Source organism: Staurois parvus, unplaced genomic scaffold (assembly GCF_062004578.1).
Source record: "Staurois parvus isolate SC_StPar_1 unplaced genomic scaffold, SC_StPar_1.0 ptg002841l, whole genome shotgun sequence".
NCBI classification, from domain to species: Eukaryota; Metazoa; Chordata; class Amphibia; order Anura; family Ranidae; genus Staurois; species Staurois parvus.
In genome coordinates, this window is record NW_028320637.1 from 153682 (window position 1) to 177881 (window position 24200).

At 48.8% G+C, this 24200-nt stretch overlaps 1 protein-coding gene across 1 annotated transcript in view; it reads left to right on the plus strand.

The window, feature by feature from the left end:
• The window catches only part of USP43 (ubiquitin specific peptidase 43), a 76029-nt gene that overhangs the window by 27493 nt on the left and 24336 nt on the right, over positions 1–24200 (plus strand). Inside the window, exons 2-3 of the mRNA XM_089666780.1 lie at positions 5753–5887; positions 21229–21326. Of these exons, the coding sequence (XP_089522906.1) occupies positions 5753–5887; positions 21229–21326 (233 nt within the window). The remainder of the gene's footprint in view (positions 1–5752; positions 5888–21228; positions 21327–24200) is intronic.

Here is a 24200-nt window from a genome sequence, read left to right on the forward strand (position 1 = left end):
GAAACCATGTTTGCTGGCCAAACCCAGATTGACCTGTGTCACTGCCCCGCCCCCTGCCTTCTCATTGGACAGGGAAGCCATGCTTGCTGGCCAAACCCAGATTGACCTGTTACAGCCCCGCCCCCTGCCTGCTCATTGGACAGAGAAGCCATGCTTGCTGGCCAAACCCAGATTGACCTGTTACAGCCCCGCCCCCTGCCTGCTCATTGGACAGAGAAGCCATGCTTGCTGGCCAAACCCAGATTGACCTGTTACAGCCCCGCCCCCTGCCTGCTCATTGGACAGAGAAGCCATGCTTGCTGGCCAAACCCAGATTGACCTGTGTCACTGCCCCGCCCCCTGCCTGCTCATTAGACAGGGAAGCCATGCTTGCTGGCCAAACCCAGATTGACCTGTGTCACTGCCCCGCCCCCTGCCTGTTCATTGGACAGGGAAGCCATGCTTGCTGGCCAAACCCAGATTGACCTGTGTCACTGCCCCGCCCCCTGCCTGCTCATTAGACAGGGAAGCCATGCTTGCTGGCCAAACCCAGATTGACCTGTGTCACTGCCCCGCCCCCTGCCTGCTCATTGGACAGGGAAGCCATGCTTGCTGGCCAAACCCAGATTGGCCTGTGTCACTGCCCCGCCCCCTGCTTTCTCATTGGACAGGGAAGCCATGCTTACTTGTCAAATCCAGATGACCTGTGTCACAGCCCCGCCCCCTGCTTGCTTATTGGACAGGGAAGCCATGCTTACTTGCAAACGCAGATGAGGTCACCGCTCCACCCCCTGCTTGCTCATTGGACAGGGAAGCCATGCTTACTTGTCAAATCCAGATGACCTGTGTCACTGCCCCGCCCCCTGCCTTCTCATTGGACAGGGAAGACATGCTTGCTTGTCAAACCTAGATGACATTTCAGCCAACATTCATCCTGGGGTGATAGGACCGCCCACTATATGGGGGTGGCCTGTTCAAATCCTGCAGGTGTGCATGCACTGTGTCACTGCCCCTTCCTGCTCATATGATGGCTACTGAAGGACACTGGCCACACCTAGCCTGTGTGTGCCCACCCATCTCCCATTCCCATCTGCCAGTTTACAGCATAGCCACTCCCCCCCCTTCACCAGCCTTATTTCTACTTTCAGCTGCTGTGTACTGACAAAGTAACACTGGAAGAGTTCAGCCATTCCATTACAGGTGATTCGATGACTTCGGATGGAATGTATTTGGATGAAAGTGGTTCTTTTTCTGTTAATATATGTGCCAGGAGCCTTCTATAGGACAGATGGCGGTTTTTCTGTGCGAATGTTGCGTCTTACTTGACGCTCGGCCAGCACAGCGCCGCTTGGAAGACGGAGCGCACATCTCAGACTCCGAAGTCAGCCCTGTGTTCCTGCTTAAAGGGGGCCCCTCACCACGTCAGACACACCTCCAGCTGATTACCGCTCACAGAGATCGCAGGCCCCCCCCCGACAATCAGCGTCATCTCCATCCAGGCTTCCTTCAGGGTCCCCTTCTACGTCCTGTCAGCTCAGAGGTGGAACAGTCATGTTAATCCTGGTTCCTGTTTTTGTGTTCACAAACGTCTGACACAGATCAGCCCCTGATGCAGCCTCCCACCTGGGGGAGGAGAGACTGAGGAAATGCCTCCTCCTCCTCCTCCTACAAAATTACAATGTACAGTCTGATCACTGGGGGAGGGGAGGCTGGGGAAATGCCTCCTCCTCCTTCTACAAAGTTACAATGTACAGTCTGATCACTGGGGGAGGGGAGGCTGGGGAAATGCTTCCTCCTCCTTCTGCAAAGTTACAATGTACAGTCTGATCACTGGGGGAGGGGAGACTGAGGAAATGCTTCCTCCTTCTACAAAGTTACAATGTACAGTCTGATCACTGGAGGAAGGGTGACTGAGGAAATGCCTCCTCCTACAAAGTTTCAATGTACAGTCTGATCACTGGGGGAGGGGAGACTGAGGAAATGTTTCCTCCTCCTTTTACAAAGTTACAATGTACAGTCTGTTCACTGGGGGAGGAGAGACTGAGGAAATGCCTTCTCCTTCCACAGTTACAATGTACAGTCTGATCACTGGGGGAGGAGAGACTGAGGAAATGTTTCCTCCTGTCTGCAGCAGGCTGGTGGCATCATCTCAGCCTAGGCAAAGTCACTGACTGTAGTTCAAAGACTGCTTTCTGGTGATAAAAGGTGGAGCTCGTCTGGAAAACGGTCCCGTTGCTGTAAATGGTGATCGGTCAGGAATGTTTTCATAGGTCCACTTACAAAGAAATGAAGGGTCTATAATATTTTATCATAGGTGTATTGTAAATGATGGAGACAGAATATCAACCAAAAATCCAGAAGAAACACAATACAAATGTTATAAATGGAGTTGCAGTTCAGTGAGTAAAAATTAAGTATTTGATCCCCAAGCAAAACATGACTTAGTACTTAGTGGAGGAGCCCTTGTTGGTGAGCACAGAGGTCAGACTTTCCTTGTAGTTGGTGGAGGAACCCTTGTTGGCCAGCACAGAGGTAAGACGTCTCTTGTAGTTGGTGGAGGAGCCCTTGTTGGCCAGCACAGAGGTCGGACATCTCTTGTAGTTGGTGGAGGAACCCTTGTTGGGGAGCACAGAGGTCAGACGTCTCTTGTAGTTGGTGGAGGAGCCCTTGTTGGTGAGCACAGAGGTCAGACGTTCCTTGTAGTTGGTGGAGGAACCCTTGTTGGCCAGCACAGAGGTAAGACGTCTCTTGTAGTTGGTGGAGGAACCCTTGTTGGCCAGCACAGAGGTAAGACGTCTCTTGTAGTTGGTGGAGGAACCCTTGTTGGCCAGCACAGAGGTCAGACGTCTCTTGTAGTTGGTGGAGGAACCCTTGTTGGCAATCACAGAGGTCAGACGTCTCTTGTAGTTGGTGGAGGAGCCCTTGTTGGCGAGCACAGAGGTGAGACGTTTCTTGTAGTTGGTGGAGGAACCCTTGTTGGCCAGCACAGAGGTAAGACGTCTCTTGTAGTTGGTGGAGGAACCCTTGTTGGCCAGCACAGAGGTGAGACGTCTCTTGTAGTTGGTGGAGGAACCCTTGTTGGCCAGCACAGAGGTCAGACGTTTCTTGTAGTTGGTGGAGGAACCCTTGTTGGCCAGCACAGAGGTCAGACGTTTCTTGTAGTTGGTGGAGGAACCCGTGTTGGCAATCACAGAGGTCAGACGTCTCTTGTAGTTGGTTGCGGAACCCTTGTTGGCCAGCACAGAGGTGAGACGTTTTCTGTACTTGGTTGCGGAACCCTTGTTGGCCAGCACAGAGGGGAGACGTTTCTTGTAGTTGGTGGAGGAACCCTTGTTGGCCAGCACAGAGGTCGGACGTCTCTTGTAGTTGGTGGAGGAACCCTTGTTGGCCAGCACAGAGGTGAGACGTTTCCTGTACTTGGTTGCGGAACCCTTGTTGGCCAGTGTCAGGGCTCCCAGGTATGACCAGAGGTGTGTGACTGAAGCAGGGAACCGCAGACCTCAGATATGTTATAAACAATATAATTTATTAACACTAACAGTACAAACATAAACGCAGTGCAATACTAAAACATAATACAGTGCAAACAAACCAAACCAAACCACCCACAGATAACAGTATACAAGCAAGCGTCGTCAGGCAGGCCGGGTCAATATCAATTGGGCAGGTAGGTACAGGGGGAGCAAGCGGAGAATGGTCGGGGTCACAGGCCAGGTTCAGCCGGTAGCAAGCAGCATAGTACAGAGGGTCAGGCAGAGGGATGGTCCGGGTCACAAGCCAGGGATCAGAACAGGTAGCAAGCAGCGTAGTACAGAGGGTCAGACAGAGGGATGGTCAGGGTCACAAGCCAGGATCAGAGCAGGAGAAGTCAGCAAAGGAACAGAAACAGGATGCAGGACAGATACAGGGCCCAGGACAAACACAACACCAAGGCAGAGTCTGTGGGTCTGGCCATCCCTTAAATACCCCAGCATCATCAGTTCCAGGTGTTAGCTGGCTGAAAGGTTGAGTCTCTGATTGCTGGGAGCACCCGCTGGCCAGCCCTGGTACTGCAGATCAAAAGGCAGGTGAGTCCCACCATTGCTGGCCAGTCCATTCCTAACAGCCAGCACAGAGGTCAAACGTCTCTTGTAGTTGGTGGAGGAACCCTTGTTGGCCAGCACAGAGGTCGGACGACTCTTGTAGTTGGTGGAGGAACCCTTGTTGGCCAGCACAGAGGTCGGACGTCTCTTGTAGTTGGTGGAGGAACCCTTGTTGGCAATCACAGAGGTCAGACGTCTCTTGTAGTCGGTTCCCAGGTTTGCACACATCTCAGGAGGGATTTTGGTCCACTCCTCTTTACAGATCTTCTCTAAATCCTTAAGGTTTCTTGGCTGTTGCTTGGCAACTCAAAGTTTCAGCTCCCTCCATAAATGTTCTGTAGGATTAAGGTCTGGAGACTGGCTAGGCCACTCCATGACCTTAATGTGCTTCTTCTTGCGCCACTCCTTTGTTGAGTTGGTGATATGTTTTGGGTCATTGTCATGCTGGAAGACCCATCCACGACCCATCTTCAGTGTTCTGGCCGAGGGAAGAAGGTTCTCATCCAAGATTTTACAATACATGGCCCCATCCATTGTGGCAAAGTTGGCCTGTACCTTTTAGCCGAGAAACAGCCCCAAAGTGTAATGTTTCCACCTCTGTGCTTGACTGTAGGGATGGTGTTCTTAGGGTCATAGTCAGCATTTTTCTTCCTCCAAATATGGCGAGTCGACTTAATGCCAAAGAGCTCAATTTTGGTCTCCTCTGACCACAGCACTTTCTCCCAATCCTTCTCTGAATCATTTAGATGTTCATTGGCAGACTTCAGATGGGCCTGGACATGTGCCTTCTTAAGGAGGGGAACCTTATCGGCGCTGAAGGATTTCAATCCATGGCGGCGTATTGTGTTACCAATGGTTTGTCTGGTGACTGTGCTCCCAACTGCCTTGAGATCATTCACAAGCGCCTCCCGTGTAGTTCTGGGCTGATCCCTCACTTTTCTCATGATCATCCTCACCCCACGAGGTGAAATCTTGCATGGAGCTCCAGACCGAGGGCGATTGATAGTTATTTTGTATTTCTTCCATTTGCGAATAATCGCTCCAACAGTTGTCTCCTCACCAAGCTTCTTGCTGATGGTCTTGTAGCCCATTCCAGCCTTGTGCAGATCTTGTCCATGACGTCCTTTGACATCTCGTTGGTCTTGCCCATAGTGGTGAGGTTTGAAATTTGCGAATAATCGCTCCACCGGTTGTCTCCTTCTCACCAACCTTCTTGCTGATGGTCTTGTAGCCCATTCCAGCCTTGTACAGGTCTTGTCCCTGACATCCTTTGACATCTGGTTGGTCTTGCCCATGGTGGTGAGGTTTGAATGGAAGAAAGAGATTCTGTGGACAGGTGACTTTTATACACATGAGAAGTTGTCGTTAGGAGCATCTTCTTACATTGACAGGACTAATCTGTGTACCACATGAGCCCATGAGTCTGTGGGAGCCAGAATCATTGTTGGTTGGTAGGGGATCAAATACTTATTTTGCTCACTGAACTGCAACTCGATTTGTAACATTTGTATCGTGTTTTTTCTGGATTTTTGGTTGACCCACCATAGACCCATCATTTCTTTCATTAGTCTCCACCTTGTATCATCCGGCGGCAGACTCCATATCCGGGACTTGGGATCATCTACAGTTCTGTAATTGGCTGCATATTGAGGATGGAAATCACTGAGCGCTCTCCTTTTCTTTTTTTCTAGAACGCTGTCGCCAAATACGGCTCCCAGTTCCGAGGGAACTCTCAACACGATGCCTTAGAGTTTCTACTGTGGCTGCTGGACCGCGTCCATGAAGACCTGGACGCCACTTCAGGACAGAAAGTCAAGTCCACCAAGGTAGGTGCACCGCTGGTGATGTCTGGCTTCATGATGTAATAACTGCGTGCAAGGAGCCCAAACCAAAAACAGCCAATCATAGAGCAGCATTTGGTGGATTTGCCATCACCGGAGGACTCGGGTTAAAGCCTCGTTCACTGTAAGCTATTGACTGCTGGAAGTTTTACATTATCACTAAAGGCAGAAGTTTTTTTAGTTTTGGATGGAGTGAGGAGGGTTTTTATTGCTGTCTGTGTCCCCGTTAAAGACATTTGTCCTGGTTATCATCATCATCATCACCAAAACCACAAATTTTGGGTTGTCACCAGAACAGGAATAGAGGGGAAATCTTCCAATGGGGACATTAGATCTATTGATGCCCTGGGATTCCTTCACTTTGGAGGGATTTCTTCACCCTTCCTGTTTTGGCTATGGGACAGGAAGTGAAGCAAAATCTCCCCTATTTATTTCAGGTACTTATATAGCGCTCTCAATTTACGCCGCACTTTACACATATATTGTACATTCACATCAGTCCCTAACCCTCAAGGGGTGTACAATCTAAGGTCCCTAACCCTCAAGGGGCGTACAATCTAAGGTCCCTAACCCTCAAGGGGCGTACAATCTAAGGTCCCTAACCCTCAAGGGGCGTACAATCTAAGGTCCCTAACCCTCAAGGGGCGTACAATCTAAGGTCCCTGACCCTCAAGGGGCGTACAATCCAAGGTCCCTAACCCTCAAGGGGCGTACAATCTAAGGTCCCTAACCCTCAAGGGGTGTACAATCTAAGGTCCCTAACCCTCAAGGGGTGTACAATCTAAGGTCCCTAACCCTCAAGGGGCGTACAATCCAAGGTCCCTAACCCTCAAGGGGCGTACAATCTAAGGTCCCTAACCCTCAAGGGGTGTACAATCTAAGGTCCCTAACCCTCAAGGGGTGTACAATCTAAGGTCCCTAACCCTCAAGCGGCGTACAATCTAAGGTCCCTAACCCTCAAGGAGCGTACAATCTAAGGTCCCTAACTTACATACACGGGACAATTTAGAAAGGAGCCAATTCACCTCCCAGCATGTCTTTGGACTATGGGGGGAAACCGGAGTACCCGGAGGAAACCCACGCAGGCACAGGGAGAACATGCAAACTCCAGGCAGGAGGTGCCATGGCTGGGATTCAAACCAACGACCTGAGTACTGCCAGGCGGAAGTGCTAACCATTTAGCCACTGTGCTGCCCACATGGGACACAAATGGGGAAAACACACACCTGACAGGGGTTATAGCCCTCCCTTACTCTATTCACAGAGAACAAATAAAAGATTTGCCTTTAGTTCTACTTTAAGAACTTTTATCAGGCTTGCACTTTCCATCCTAGGGTGACAACACCTATTGTACTGTATCTATGGAGGAACAGCATTGTCACACTAGGGCAGGACTACAGAATCCCTCCCCCTCTCATCTCCTCTATAAGTGGAGGTGTTTTGTAGTCCTCTGAGATCCACATGGTTAAAACGCATGGTAGACGTGCATTTTGGTGCAGCATGATTGTGTATTTAGCCCCATTGAAAGTAAAAGGGTGTCCTAAAACATAACAGACACCTTCCAAAAACGCAAAACATGTGTGCGGAAAACCCCCCCCCTGCAAAACGCACCGGATAAATGCATTAACCACAACTTGTATAGGTGTCAACCTACCTTTACGGTAAATCTACCCTTTGAGAATGATTACACCTAAAATGAAATGGATGATCAAATCTTGAGAGATAACATCCATATAACTGGATTGCTGACGTGGCCTGGGCGCCATTTTGGGCTGATAACCATGAGCTGCGCCTTTGCTCGTAAAAAATTACTTCCTCGTAAAACATTGGGCACAGCTTTCCAGCCAATAAAACTCCTCCGACTCGGATAATGACAGGTGCTCTTCAGTTGTAAGGGGTTAACCGCCCCCCCCCCCCCAATCGCCATTTGTTTCCTCCAAATCCTAAACTTCCATTTTGCTTTCCGTTACACCACAATATATGGAATCGCTATGTCCTAATCCCCTCTTAATTATAAATCTCGATGCTCCGAATCCAACTTAATTGGCTCCTCTAAATCCAGCCAGCCAAATCTGTTGATTAGCAGGATGGGGGATGGGCTGGGGGTCCTCCTATAGGCTGTGCGGCCATGTTTGTTTGGCTTGGTTGCCATGATTTTCATGAACAAAGGCCAGGAGTTATGCAGGCCATAAACGGGTCAAAAAATGGCCGTTTTATAATTTAAAAAAAAACGGTTGTTCAATCGGCAGACGTTACCACCAACGGTAAAAAAATCGGCTGATTTTTGGTCCCGTCTACGGCCGGCATTTTTACTTCTGTCCCTGCAGAGAGCTCCGCTATTATATTTCATATGAAAAGTCTTGCGGTTGCAACAATGTATCTATTTGTATCCATTTCAGATACAGATGTTTTTATTCAGAAACAAATATACATTGTTGCAACTGCAAGACTTTTCATATAAAATATAATAGCGGACTGGAATTCTTCTTCTTCCTCTTCTTCTTCCTTCTTCCTCCTTCCTCTTCTTCCTTCTTCCTCCTCCTTCCTCCTCCTTCCTCTTCTTCCTCTTCCTTCTTCTTCCTCTTCTTCTTCTTCCTCTTCCTCCTTTTCTTCTTCTACTTCTTCCTCTTCCTCCTTCTTCTTCTTCCTCCTTCTTCTCCTTCCTCTTCCTCCTCTTCTTCCTCTTCCTCCTTCTTCTTCCTCTTCCTCCTTCTTCTTCCTCTTCCTCCTTCTTTTTCCTCTTCCTCCTCTTCCTCTTCTTCTTCTTCCTCCTCTTCTTCTTCTTCTTCCTCCTCCTCCTCTTCTTCTTCTTCCTCCTCTTCTTGCAGGTCACGGCTCATGTGCAGATTTTTTATTGGTAAAACGATCGGCTGATTTGCCCATCATTGCCGGGAAAATCAGCCGATTGTCAAAATCAGCCGTAAAATTTCCAACTTGACCGATAAAAAAAAATGTGCCAAAACCCCGAAAAACGGCCGACCAATTAACCCACTAACAGTGCAAAAATCGGCCGATTTTCGACCCGTCTATGGCCTGCATTAGGGTTGCCACCTCACCCCTTTAAAACCTGAACACAGATTATTTACACAGGTTCTGGGGCCAATTTAATGCAGAGAAGGCACTAAGTGATTTTTAATTACCACCTTAATCAGCCCTGGAACCCGTGTAATTAATATGTGTTGGATTTTAAAGGGATGAGGTGGCAACCCAACCAGGAGGGGCAATGCTCTACTGAAGTGCAAAGATTATATTGCTGTGATGAAAGGAACACTTTGAAAACCCATCAGATCTCAGTGAGGAGAAATCTCCTGCTGGATCTCTATACTGATTAATATTATTATTATACAGGATTTATATATTATTATTATAATACAGGATTTATGGCGCCAACAGTTTGCTCAGCGCTTTACAATATAAAGGGAGACAATACAGCAACAATACAGTTCAATACAAGAGGGATAGGCGGGCCCTGATCCTGGGAGCTTACAATCTAAGAGGGAGGGGCTAGAGGTACAAAAGGTAGTAACTGTGGGGGATGGACTGATAGGAGGAATAGAAGATTTGATTATTAGCTGAAGGCAGGATAGGCATGGAGACATGGATGGATGGGGGGGGGGTTGCTTTGATAGCATGGAGACATGGATGGATGGGGGGGTACTTTGATAGCATGGAGACATGGATGGGGGGGGTTGCTTTGATAGCATGGAGACATGGATGGATGGGGGGGGGGTTGCTTTGATAGCATGGAGACATGGATGGATGGGGGGGTTGCTTTGATAGCATGGAGACATGGATGGATGGGGGGGTACTTTGATAGCATGGAGACATGGATGGGGGGGGTTGCTTTGATAGCATGGAGACATGGATGGATGGGGGGGTTGCTTTGATAGCATGGAGACATGGATGGATGGGGTGGGGGGGGTTGCTTTGATAGCATGGAGACATGGATGGATGGGGGGGTTGCTTTTATAGCATGAAGACATGGATGGATGGGGTGGGGGGGGGGTTGCTTTGATAGCATGGAGACATGGATGGATGGGGTGGGGGGGTTGCTTTGATAGCATGGAGACATGGATGGATGGATGGGGGAGTTTGCTTTGAAAATTAAAAATGATTTAAATAGCATTTTCGGTTTGCGGTGCTCAGATGGCGTGTAGTTCCCCTTTAAGTAGCGGACAGATTGCTGAGCGCATCCTCGAAGTCTGGGCTCTGGGTGGGCCGTCATTCTACCATGTGCTGAGGTGGGATAAAAGCCGTGTTCCCGTCAGGTCGTGGTGCGGTCAGCCGACGTCCCCTGGGCTGCCGCTTAGATGCGCCTAACTGTAGAGTATAAAAGGCAAAAACGTTTTAACGCTTTACCTGCCGGATGCTTCCATCGGCCATACTGCGACCTCCGACCATGTAAGATCGCACTTTTACTTCACAGGATGGAATTGCCGCAAAACGAGAAGCCATTTATCCTTTCTGGATACAATGTAATTGGAGGCTATCACTGGGCGCAGTGATAGCGGGGACACCCAGGGCTGCTGTTACAAACCATGGGGCCCCATACAGCCAACCTGACAGGGCCCCCTCACTACTATGCTTCAGATATGAATGAACACAGTGAGTGATTGGTACCGATTGCTCGTTGTGTTTATTCAGGAAAGGAAGGGGCTGGTAAATGTGACATATTCACCGGACCCTTCCCCTGCTCTCCATCCTGAAGAATCCTATTGTGTGCTTGCAGCTGCCAGTGGGAAGGAGAGGAGGGAAGCCGGCAGCACTGCAGGGGTGGGGGCACAGAGGGAAATGTATGGTGCACATGGAAGGTGATGGGTACAGCGGGGGGACATTACTGGAACCGATCCCCTGTGCAGCTCTCTCTGCAGCAGCTGAAAGCCAGTGGGAGGAAGAGGAGAAGAAGCTGTCTTTCAGCTGCTGCAGAGAGAGCAATACAGGGGATCGGTTCCAGCAATTACCCCCCCACCCCCACCCCACACCCATCACCCTCCCTGTGCACCATGCATTCTTCCTGCTGCCCTTGCCCCCCCCCCCCCCTCCGTGTTCCCCACACCTGGCTGCCGGCTTCTCTCCCCTCCTTCCCACCGGCAGCTGCAAGGAAACAATAGGATCCTAAATATGTCACATTTACCAGCCCCTTCCTTCCCTGAATGTATGCAATGAGTGATCGGTATAGATCACTCACTATGTTCATTCATAACTGATGTTTTTTGTGTTTTTTTTCGGAGGGGGGGGGGCTCTCAGGTTGTCTGTATAGGGCCCCATGGTTTCTAACAGCAGCCCTAGCTGAAGTGGTTAGCGGCTGGGAGGCGTAAAAGCATGGTTCAACCATGGGGTTTTACGCCCCCCCACTCCCACCCCGAGCCCGAAGAGTGCAGTCCATATATGGAAAGTGTCTACTTTTAATTAGGGTCCCCGTCTACATCCTTGGCGGCTGCAATTTTCATTCTGGCGTTTTGCCTTGTGTCTATGCTAAGTCTGCCACTTCCTTCGATGGAACCCGTGACAATGCAGACCATTGTGTTCCCTGGTTCCCAGCTCCGCCTTCTGTACAAAAAAGGCTGCGGGTGGAGCACTATGAAAAGCCTGCTGAATGTGGCATTTATGGATAATGCTGAACACAAAGATAAATGGTATGAAAAGCGGACACGTGCACAACCAAGCTCCGTGTATGGTGATGGAGGGCCACCATGGCCGTTGGGTGCCCGCGAGGTCTTCCAGATCTAGCGCAGCTGGGCCGTTACTTCCGCCTCCCCTGGCCGCTCAGGGGTTAACACTTAAAGAGACAGCCTAAATAATTGAAAGCCCTCTTGTGCAGCGTGCCGGGGAGCCGGGCCCTCACGCAGGATTCTTCTGCCTCAGTGTCTTCGGAGTTCTCCTGTCTGGCACGTCTTCCATTCTTATAAATATCCAGCGCTTCGCGGCTCCCGTGTCCCGAGAATTACGTGTGAAAGCCTCGTCTGCCGGGGAGCCCTTTTATCCCAGCGCATTAGGTGCAGCCGGCCTGCAATATTCATGAGATGAGAGAGAGAGAGAGACGGGCCGGGCTGGATGGCTCAGAAGAAAAAAAAAAGAACATGGCCCGGGAGAAGATTCCATTTTTTTTTTAAAGACTTTTTTTTTTTTAAATATTGATCAGCTGATTGGGATCAATTGATCATTCTGAGCTGAAGTCCAGGATCCAGGATAAGCAAATATCGTCTTGAATCCTGGTGTGTAATAAAGACCGCTCACTGCTGTTCTCTCTCCTTGTGCAGGGTGACTGGTCTGGTCTCCGCCCCCTCCTGTAGTTTTCAGCAGGCAGCCTGTAGTGGGTGGAGCCCGCTGGCCTGCTCTCTGCAGGGGCTGTGAACCGGCTCTTGTCTCCGCCCCCTCCTGTAGTTTTCAGCAGGCAGCCTGTAGTGGGTGGGGCCTGCTGGCCTGCTCTCTGCAGGGGCTGTGAACCTGCTCTTGTCTCCGCCCCCTCCTGTAGTTTTCTGCAGGCAGCCTGAAAAAAAATCCATACTAGATCATATATGAGAATGCATGCTGCAGGTCAGGAAAGGGGGGGCGCCCTCCCCCCTCAAACTGTGCCAGGCCACATGCCCTCAACATTGGGGGGTGCTTTGGGGCAGGGGGGATCCCCCCCAAGCACCTCGTCCCCATGCCCACAAGAGCCTCTTCCCCACAAGTTGTGGGGGTCTGTGGGAAAGGGACTTGTCAGAATGTGGAATCCCCCTTCAACAAGCGGGCCCCCAGATCCCGCCCCCCCATGTGAATGAGTATGGGGTACATTCACAAAGAAAAAAGTGTAGTGTAAAAATGTCAGAAGACCGTCTTTAAAAAAGTCTTTATTAAAAACCAAAATTTAAAAAATGTCCCCCGAAGTAGATCCAACTTCAATCACGATGCGGGCCGCTGATGACCCAAAGCAGCCTGGGAGCTTGGGAGGAAAGCGCTAAATGATGCTGGGCGTCCTCCAGTCTGGAAAGGAGGCGGAGCGCTAGCCGACTTGCTGCAGCTTCTAATGCACATTGTGAGAGCTCACAGTGTGCAGTGAAATCAGAGGAAGCCGTTTCAGTCCAACTGTGCAAGGGGGAGCTCCCTGGTGTGGCCCTCTCGCTGGTGTGGCCCTCTCGCTGGCGTGGCCCTCTCCTTGGTGTGGCCCTCTCGCTAGCGTGGCCCTCTCACTGGTGTTTCCCTCTTGCTGGTGTGGCCCTGTCGCTGGTGTGGCCCTGTCGCTGGTGTGGCCCTCTCCCTGGCGTGGCCCTGTTGCTGGTGTGGCCCTGTCGCTGCTGTCGCCCTCTCCCTGGCGTGGCCCTCTCCCTGGCGTGGCCCTCTCCCTGGCGTGGCCCTCTCCCTGGCGTGGCCCTCTCCCTGCTGGGAAGTGACCCCGGGTGGAGGGATGACCAGTACAGGTGGATTCTGTATTAGTCGGATCCTTGGTGTAATCCTTGTGTGTCCCCCGGGCCCCCAGCTTAGTGTGACACCAGCTGGAATCCTCCTATTCAATGGCGGGAGGCCGGCCGTGTCTACACAGCACAATTGCGCAGGCGGTGAATGGGGCCCCCGGCCGCCTGTCTGCCCGCTGACGCCATGTCACAGCCCTCCTAATCCTTTAAGCTCCGGATAGACGGCGGCTGATCCTCAACCAGCGCCATGGTGTCACTGGAGTGCCCAGAGGTCACACAGTCTGTCCGCAGGGGTCACCGGCAGAGGAACGTCCTGGCTGACAATGGAAGCGTGTGAGAGCGCCTCCTGAAGGACAGACGCAGAAAAAATATTCATCTTCATTTGTCCAGGACCAACGTATCGCGTGACGTGCTACAATACATACCAAAGGGAGCGAATGGAACATATACAATGTACAACTACATACAATGGAACATTTAGGTGGCCTGTTCATTATGAGGGGTTCCCACCATCCCTGTGCTGAGTTCCCAGGTCTCTACACCCGCTGTGCCCATTATGAGGGGTTCCCACCATCCCTGTGCTGAGTTCCCAGGTCTCTACACCCGCTGTGCCCATTATGAGGGGTTTCCACCATCCCTGTGCTGAGTTCCCGAGTCTCTACACCCTCTGTGCCCATTATGAGGGGTTCCCACCATCCCTGTGCTGGGTTCCCGGGTCTGTACATACACTGTGCCCATTATGAGGGGTTCCCACCATCCCTGTGCTGAGTTCCCAGGTCTCTACACCTGATGTGCCCATTATGAGGGGTTCCCACCATCCCTGTGCCGAGTTCCTGGATTTGTACACTAGCCAGATGGTTAATATTTGTAGAACTCTCTCCATGTTCACTTGGAGTAGAACCGTTTTCCTGGATTCCGGTACGGTACTCCTGTAAATTGCTCTGATTGCGTGTATTGGTGAGTTCTGGACTCTTTAAGGCGGGACTCCGCTCACCTCGCTGACAGTAATTGGCGGTTGGCAGAGCCAAGAACTGTCTTTGTCCCGCAGTCATTGTTGGCCGTCTGGTGGTGTCAGGTGACTCCGGGCCGCACCTATATTTACTTCTGCAGATATCTCATCCTCCAGACTGCAGAGATCAGACGTCTGGGCCTGCCAATAATAAATATGTGTGTGTCCAGGGGGCTGCCCCGGGGGCCGCTGCCTCATCTAGAAGAGTAACTGTCATGAGAAAAGTCTGGGCACTGCCATCGCTGACATCCGTCTGAGTGCAACGTGCCCAGCTGTCCTTGTTCCAACAAACTGACAAGTATGCAGCCAGTGAAGTCACAAATTCTAATCGGCATACTGAAGCCCTTATATCGCCATGACAACCAGAGAAATAGACACGGTGCTGTCACTGCTATACAGTATGTTTCAGGCACTGGGAGCCCCAGTGTGGTCATTGCAACATTTTTCAGATACTGGGAGACAGTGCTGTCACTGCAACATGTTTCAGGCACTGGGAGCCCCAGTGTGGTTATTGCAACATGTTTCAGGCATAGGGAGCTACAGTGCAGTCACTGTTGCATGTTTCAGGTCCCCAGTACAGAGCTCCCCTTTCTTCCCCAGTACAGACCTCCCCTCTCTCTCTGTACTGAGCTCCTCTCCTCCCCTAGTATAAAGCTCCCTCCAGGACAGAGCTGCCCCTCCTCCCCCAGGACAGAGCTCCCCTTCTCCCTCCATTCATATCTCCCCTCCTCCCCTAGTATAACGCTCCCTGTGACAGAGCTCCCCTTCTCCCCCCGCCATACAGAGCTTCCCTCCTCCCCTGGTGTCAATCCCCCCTCGTACAGAACTGCCCCCACCTCTCCCAGCACAGAGCTGCCCCCTCCTCCCCCAGTACAGAGCTCCTCTCCTCCCCCAGTACAGAGCTCCTCTCCTCCCCCAGTACAGAGCTCCTCTCCTCCCCCAGTACAGAGCTCCTCCTCCCCCAGTACAGTACTCTCCCTCTCTCCCCCAGTACAGAGCTCTCCCTCCTCCTCCAGTACAGAGCTTTCCCTCCTCCGCCAGTACAGAGCTTTCCCTCTTTCCCCCCCCTTCCCTACAGAGTTCTCCCTCTTTCTCCCAGTACAGAGTTCTCCCCTCTGCTCCTCCCCCAGTACAGAGCTCCCCCACTTTCCCAGTACAGAGCTCCCCTCCTCCCCTCATACAGAGCTCCTCTCCTCCTCCCATACAGAGTTCTCCCCCAGTACAGAGCTCCCCCTCCTCCCCCAGTACAGAGCTCCCCCTCCTCCCCCAGTACAGAGCTCCCCCTCCTCCCCCAGTACAGAGCTCCCCCTCCTCCCCCAGTATAGAGCTCCCCCTCCTCCCCCAGTACAAAGCTCCCCCTCCTCTCCCAGTACAAAGCTCCCCCTTCTCTCCCAGTACAGAGCTCCCCCTCCTCCCCCAGTACAGAGCTCCCCCTCCTCCCCCAGTATAGAGCTCCCCCTCCTCCCCCAGTACAAAGCTCCCCCTCCTCTCCCAGTACAAAGCTCCCCCTTCTCTCCCAGTACAGAGCTCCCCCTCCTGCCCCAGTACAAAGCTCCCCCTCCTCTCCCAGTACAGAGCTCCCCCTCCTCCCCCAGTACAGAGCTCCTCTCCTCCTCCCATGCAGAGTTCTCCCCCAGTACAGAGCTCCCCCACTTTCCCAGTACAGAGCTCCCCCTCCTCCCCCAGTACAGAGCTCCCCTCCTCCCCCAGTACAGAGCTCCCCTCCTCCTCCCATACAGAGTTCTCCCCCAGTACAGAGCTCCCCCACTTTCCCAGTACAGAGCTCCCCTCCTCCCTCTGCACTCGCCTTATAACATTTCTGGCCCAATGTGTAAAGACTGACAGTAGAGACACTGCTGAGAAAGACGCACATCTCTGCCCGAGATCTAACCCTTCTCATTTTCCGGATGCCGTTGTCTTTTCTGTATCTTTTTTCTGATCTCACGTGGCTCTACCACGATCCGTGTTCCCACAATCCACGACAATCTATGGGGGGAAACGTTCTGCAGCAGACAGGCTGAGGGTTCCGGACGCTGTTATCTCCAGCTGTAGAGCCACTTCATTGCAATTAATGCGGCTCCTTGTGGCATGTTGTCACCTCTCGCGGTGAGAGCGCCGCAGTGCTGATGATACTTTGTTCAGCTGTCGGCTCAGCGCTCTTTGTAGTGCGGCTTGTAAACGGCGAGATTTCTCTTTTATTTCATTTTTAATTTTTTTTGATCCTTGGGTAAAGATAAAAACTTCAGCCGTTGAGCAAAAGAAGAGAATTTCTTTTTTTTTTTTTCTAGAAATCCAGAATCTGAGAGCTTATTTATTCCAGGAGTTTATATATCCCCAGCGATTTACGTTCACATCAGTCCCTGCCCCCAAGGAGCTTACAATCTAATGTCTCTATCCCAATTAACCTACAGTATCAGCATATTTTGTAGTGTCAGAGGAAACCCATCCAAGAAGGGATCCGAGGGAGAACAAGCAAACTCCATGCAGATAGTGTCCTTGCTGAGATTTGAATGAAGGGCCCCAGTGCTGCGAGGGTCTTGACATTTATAGAATTGTCAAAACTTGACAGAGACTCCAGCTCTCTCTGCTCTGTCCAAAAAAATAAATAAATAAAACGACTCTGATGCCAAACTCCATGCAGATTTACAGTAAGGGCTCGTTCACACTTGATTTGGTCTCTGAAGAGCAATTTGTGTTTAGATCGTTCTTCAGAGAACACTTGGCAGACTATGAGGAGGAGTTGTATCGCCTCCTGCTTTAACCGCTTGACCGGCATTAGCGTTAATTAAACCCACTGCCTCTGAGCCCAGGTCATCCCGGACCAGCCCCCAGCCTATGACTAGAGAGTGAAAGGAGAAACCGCATCTCTCTGTCACTCTGCTCTCTCCTCCTATCGGCATGCTTCTTGTCAGCTTCTTGACTGGCTCCTTACGCTGCTTCTACTTCTCTGCGGATACCAGGTCAGGTTCAGGTGCTTATGCTGCATGATGTATTAATGATCACAGAACTGCTTCAATCTGTCTCTTTAAGACTCATGCGGTTGGGAGGGGGGGTGGTAAAACCCGCCGCTCTGCTAACTCCCTGCATCTGTATGCATTGTACATGGTTGCAGGGAGTTTGCAGAGCGGCTCCATTCACCTGACAATGGGTCCTGTTCAGTGGGCGTAAGCGACGGGGTATAATTCCTGCCGTGGCTGTGCATCTGTGTGTACACCTCGGGCCACTGCCTCTGCAGCTAAAGGTGGGGGTTTACAGTTTTGGGCGGTAAAAGCGCATCTCAACTGTGGGGTTTTACCGCCCCCTCCCAACCCCATGAGTCTTAAAGAGACAGATTTAAGCAGTTCTGTAATCATTATTAGATCATGCAGCATAAGTACCAGAACCTGGTATCCGCCTCCTGTACAGCACTGAGGTCAAAGCGGCGTAAGGAACCAGTCAAGAAGCTGACAAGAAGCATGCCAATGGGAGGAGAGAGCAGAGTGACAGAGAGATGCTGCTTCTCCTTTCTCCAGTCACAGTCTGGGGGCTGGTCCGGGATAACCTGGGCTCAGAGGAAGTGGGTCTAATGATGCTGGCCATTAGACCGAGGACATCTAATGAAAGAAAAAAGTACTGCGGGGGAAATCTCTGGATTGAAGGTGAAAATAAGAAATGAGAATTCCTTTCACTTGTATTGAAGATCTTTTTCATTTTTTCACGGTGTAAGATTCCGCTTTCTGTATCTCTGCGGCTGGAGCGAGATTTTAACCCCTGCTGTGCTGCAGTATCTAGACAGGACTTGCCAGAAGGCAATCATGGCCAATCCCCCCCCACTCCTCCTTTCACTCTCCAGTCACAGTCTGGGGGCTGGTCCGGGATGACCTGGGCTCAGAGGAAGTGGGATAATGATGCTGGCCATTAGACCGAGGACATTCAATGAAAGAAAAAAGTACTGCGGAGGAAATCTTTGGTTTGAAGTTGGAAGTTGCAATAAGAAATGAGAATGCCTTTCACTTGTGCTGAAGATCTTTTTCATTTTCTATGGTTTCTATGAGTTCTATGATTTCTGTATCTCTGCGGCTGGAGCGAGATTTTAGCCCCTGCTGTGCTGCAGTATCTAGACAGGACTTGCCTGAATGCAATGATGGCCAATCCCCTCCCCCCTTCTCCTTTCACTCTCCTGTCACAGGCTGGGGGCTGGTCCGGGATGACCTGGGCTCAGAGGAAGTGGGTTTAATGATGCTGGCCATTAGACCGAGGACATCTAATGAAAGAAAAAGGTACTGCAGGGGAAATCTCTGGTTTGAAGGTGGAAGTTGCAACAAGAAACAAGAATGCCTTTCACTTGTACTAAAGATCTTTTTCCTTTTCTATGCTGTAAGATTCCGCTTTCTGTATCTCTGCGGCTGGAGCGAGATTTTAACCCCTGCTGTGCTGCAGTATCTAGACAGGACTTGCCAGAAGGCAATGATGGCCAATCCCCCCCCCCCCCCCATCGGGATGCTGGCAGCAGGATCGCGCATCGCTTGGCATGGCGTCTTCCTGTTATCGGAGGTTGAATTCCTGGGGGGGAGGAGAAGGACGCCGCAGCTTCGCATGAGTCTGTGTGGGTGTTATCCTTCTGCTTATCATATTCACCCAATTATAGAGAATGCTCGCAGGATTTAAGAACGCCTAATCCCTCGAAGGCCGCTTACCCTTCTTATTGCACGCTTGGCTACACCAAATCCTAATTTTTGTAAATTTTGTGAAAAAAAAAAAATCCTTTATTTATTAGCCCACCCCGCCGAGAGGCCGCATATATGTGGGCGGCAAGGAGTTAATGGGCACAGCCAAGCCCATGGACTGTCAGTGTCTCATAGGAAGCATTGCAGCTGCTGTGAGGAGTTTTTTTTTTTTCTTTTTGGTTTTTGTATTCATAAAATCCATTTTTGTATTCTTTTCATCCATTTCCAATCTTCATTACATTCTACTGACCCCTGAAATCTTCATTACATACTACTGACCCCTGAAATCTTCATTACATACTACTGACCCCTGAAATCTTCATTACATACTACCGACCCCTGAAATCTTCATTACATACTACAGACCCCTGAAATCTTCATTACATACTACTGACCCCTGAATTCTTCAATACATACTACTGACCCCTGAATTCTTCATTACATACTACTCACCCCTGAATTCTTCATTACATACTACTCACCCCTGAAATCTTCATTACAATCTACCGACCCCTGAAATCTTCATTACATACTACTGACCCCTGAAATCTTCATTACATACTTCCGACCCCTGAAATCTTCATTACATACTACTGACCCCTGAATTCTTCATTACATACTACCGACCCCTAAAATCTTCATTACATACTACCGACCCCTGAAATCTGCATTACATACGATCGACCCCTGAAATCTTCATTACATTCTACTGACCTCTGAATACTTCATTACATACTACTGACCCCTGAAATCTTCATTACATTCTACCGACCCCTGAAATCTGCATTACATACGATCGACCCCTGAAATCTTCATTACATACTACCGACCCTTGAAATCTTCATTACATACTACTGACCCCTGAATTCTTCATTACATACTACTCACCCTTGAAATCTTCATTACATACTTCCGACCCCTGAAATCTTCATTACATACTACCGACCCCTGAAATCTTCATTACATACTACTGACCCCTGAAATCTTCATTACATACTACCGACCCCTGAAATCTGCATTACATACTACTGACCCCTGAAATCTTCATTACATACTACCGACCCCTGAAATCTTCATTACATACTACTGACCCCTGAATTCTTCATTACATACTTCCGACCCCTGAAATCTTCATTACATACTACTGACCCCTGAATTCTTCATTACATACTACCGACCCCTGAAATCTTCATTACATTCTACCGACCCCTGAAATCTGCATTACATACGATCGACCCCTGAAATCTTCATTACATTCTACTGACCTCTGAATTCTTCATTACATACTACCGACCCCTGAAATCTTCATTACATACTACCGACCCCTGAAATCTTCATTACATACTACCGACCCCTGAAATCTTCATTACATACTACCGACCCCTGAAATCTTCATTACATACTACTGACCCCTGAAATCTTCATTACATATTACCGACCCCTGAATTCTTCATTACATACTACCATCCCCTGAATTCTTCATTACATATTACCGACCCCTGAATTCTTCATTACATACTACCGTCCCCTGAATTCTTCATTACATATTACCGACCCCTGAATTCTTCATTACATACTACCGTCCCCTGAATTCTTCATTACATACTACCGACCCCTGAAATATGCATTACATACTACTGACCCCTTAAATCTTCATTACATACTACCGACCCCTGAAATCTTCATTACATACTACCGACCCCTGAAATCTTCATTACATACTACCGACCCCTTAAATCTTCATTACATATTACCGACCCCTGAAATATGCATTACATACTACCGACCCCTGAAATATGCATTACATACTACCGACCCCTGAAATCTTCATTACATACTACCGACCCCTGAATTCTGCATTACATACTACCGACCCCTGAATTCTGCATTACATACTACCGACCCCTGAAATTTTCATTACATACTACTGACCCCCGAAATCTTCATTACATACTACCGACCCCTGAATTCTTCATTACATACTACCGACCCCTGAAATATGCATTACATACTACCGACCCCTGAAATCTTCATTACATACTACCGACCCCTGAATTCTTCATTACATACTACAGACCCCTGAAATCTTCATTACATACTACTGACCCCTGAAATCTTCATTACATTCCACCAACCCCTGAATTGTTCATATATTTGGGGTTGTTTGTCGCTCTCATGTTTTTCTCTTCAACTAATTAATTTTCTTTCCTCCTGCAGCCTCCGGTGTCAGAGCAGAGCAGCCTCGGGTCGTCTCCCTCCTTGCAGACAGATGGAGGACACAGCTTTGTTCAGGAACACTTTCAAGCTCAGTACAGGTGAGGACTAATTAGAGGCCATCAGGAGTGCGGCGTCAATCTGCGGGCTTCTGAATGAACCCTCCGCACGCTGCAGAGCGCCTTCACATATTTCCCACAGAAATAGGGATTCTCGGTTCACATAGATTGCAGGGACAGTCCATGTTATACTTTGTAACATTCCCAATGCTAACCTCCTTATAGTATACTTTATTGGACGTATAGTGCCACTATGTGACAGACACTTGGAGGGGGACTCCAGACTCGTGTCACTGACACAGCTATCTACCTGATGATGGTGGCCATGTGGTTGGTAGATTGTGAGCCCCCCACTATGAAATCTTCATTATATACTACTGACCCCTGAAATCTTCATTACATACTACTGACCCCTGAAATATTCATTACACACTATTGACCCCTGAAATCTTCATTACACACTACTGACCCCTGAAATCTTCATTATATACTTCTGACCCCTGAAATCTCCATTACATACTATGGATCCCTGAAGTGTTCATTACATACTACAGACCCCTGAAATGTTCATTATATACTTCTGATGCCTGAATTCTTCATTACATACTACTGACCCCTGAATTCTTCGTTACATACTTCTGAATCCTAAAATCTTCATTACATACTTCTCACCATTAAATTTCTCATTACATACTACTGACCCCTGAATTCCTCATTACATACTTTTGAATCTTAAAATCTTCATTACATACTTCTCACCATTAAATTTCTCATTACATACTACTGACCCCTGAATTCCTCATTACATACTTTTGAATCCTAAAATCTTCATTACATACTTCTGACCATTAAATTCCTCTTTACATACTACTGACCCCTGAATTCCTCATTACATACTTCTGAACCCTGAAATCTTCATTACGTACTTCTGACCCCTGAATTCTTCATTACATAGTGCTGAATCCTGAATTGTTCATTACATATTTGTGAATCCTGAGTTCCTCATTACATACTACTGACCCCTGAGCTCTTCATTACATACTACTGACCCCTGAGTTCCTCATTATATTCTACCGACCCCTGAGTTCTTCATTACATACTACTGACCCCTGAATTTTTCATTACATTCTACTGACCCCTGAATTCTTCATTACATACTGAACCCTGAAATGATTACACACTACTGACCCCTAAATTCTTCATTACATACTACTGAACCCTGAAATGATTACATACTACTGACCCCTAAATTCTTCATTAAATAGAACTGAACCCTGAAATGTTCATTACATACCACTGACCCTCGAATACTTCATTACATACTACTGACCCCTAAATTTTTCATTACATAATACCGACCCCTGAAATCTTCATTACATACTACTGACCCCTGAATTCTTCATTACATAATACTGACCTCTGAATTCTTCATTACATAATACTGACCCCTGAATTCTTCATTACATACTACTGACCCCTGAATTCTTCATTACATAATACCGACCCCTGAAATCTTGATTACCTACTACTGACCCCTGAATTCTTCATTACCTACTACTGACCCCTGAATTCTTCATTACCTACTACTGACCCCTGAATTCTTCATTACATACTACTGACCCCTGAATTCTTCATTATATTCTACTGACCCCTGAAATCTTCATTATATTCTACTGACCCCTGAAATCTTCATTATATTCTACTGACCCCTGAAATCTTCATTACATACTACCGACCCCTGAATTCTTCATTACATAATACTGACCCCTGAAATCTTGAAACCTTCCTTACTTTTATGAACTCTAGTAAAATAAATTGTATTATCCTTTATTTAAAGTAAATTTGCCCATTTTATTTTATGCTTTCACTCTAGGAACCTCCATGTTTTGATAACAATGTAACTTTCTGTGTATCCTTCCTCATGTGATCTGGGATGGGAGGTCACGGGATTAATAACAGACCTGAACAGGAGATGTTTGTCAGTTTTATTGTCCAGACTGGAGCAGATCTGGCTGGCCATGGACAGGACAAATCGGTGGCTCAGATCTTCCCCCATCCTGGTGGAGGAGGACACCGCTATAATTACCACCCCCCCAGACACCTCGTCTGCCTCCAGCTCCTCTAAGTATAGATTTGGCCGTCTTTGTCTTCTCTTCATGTTTTTTCCATTCTTACGTTCAGCAATGAAATGGTCATGCAGGGAATATATGAAACATCGTCCATAGATCGTCACCACCAGCTTGCAACACAATCCCGGGAGAGAAAGAGGGAGGTTGCAGCAGGCAATGTATTCTATGGATGACCTTCTTGTCTCTATAGTTTCAAAAACATGCAGTTAAGGTGAAATTGGGTATTTTTTAGTTAGTCTGATTTCTCTGCAACTGTGAGCTTCTCCCAATGTGCATTAGAAGCTTCAGCCAGTCAGATAGAACCCGGCCTCATTTCCTAGCAGGAGGATACCCAGCATCATCTAGCTCTTTCTTCCCCAGTCTGACTGTCCCTTGCCCGCCCCTTTCATTCATTAGATTTCAGTTATTTCACTCCTGGAGACTCAGCATCACATGTGGGTGGTGTCTATGCAAATGCAGCCTGCCTAGGAATGTCCACTCCAACTCATCAAGGCATTTTTATTTTTGCATAACTCCTCCCAATTCTTGCATCAGGGGTGAGGGCTCTTGAGAAGAGTACTAAGACAGGGAGCTGTGATGTTTTCAGGAAGTTATTTAAAGCACCCTGCAGGCCCCCTCCCACCAGCAATGATCTGCCATGATGCCATGATGTTGCATAGAGAAACACAGAGACCCAGTTATGACATCACTAGGTCTAAAATAAGATATGTAATGAAAATGGAAAGGTTTCTCCTTTCATCTTTTTTTCTTTCGTATGCTGATGGAAGATCGGGGGGGGGGGGGCAGT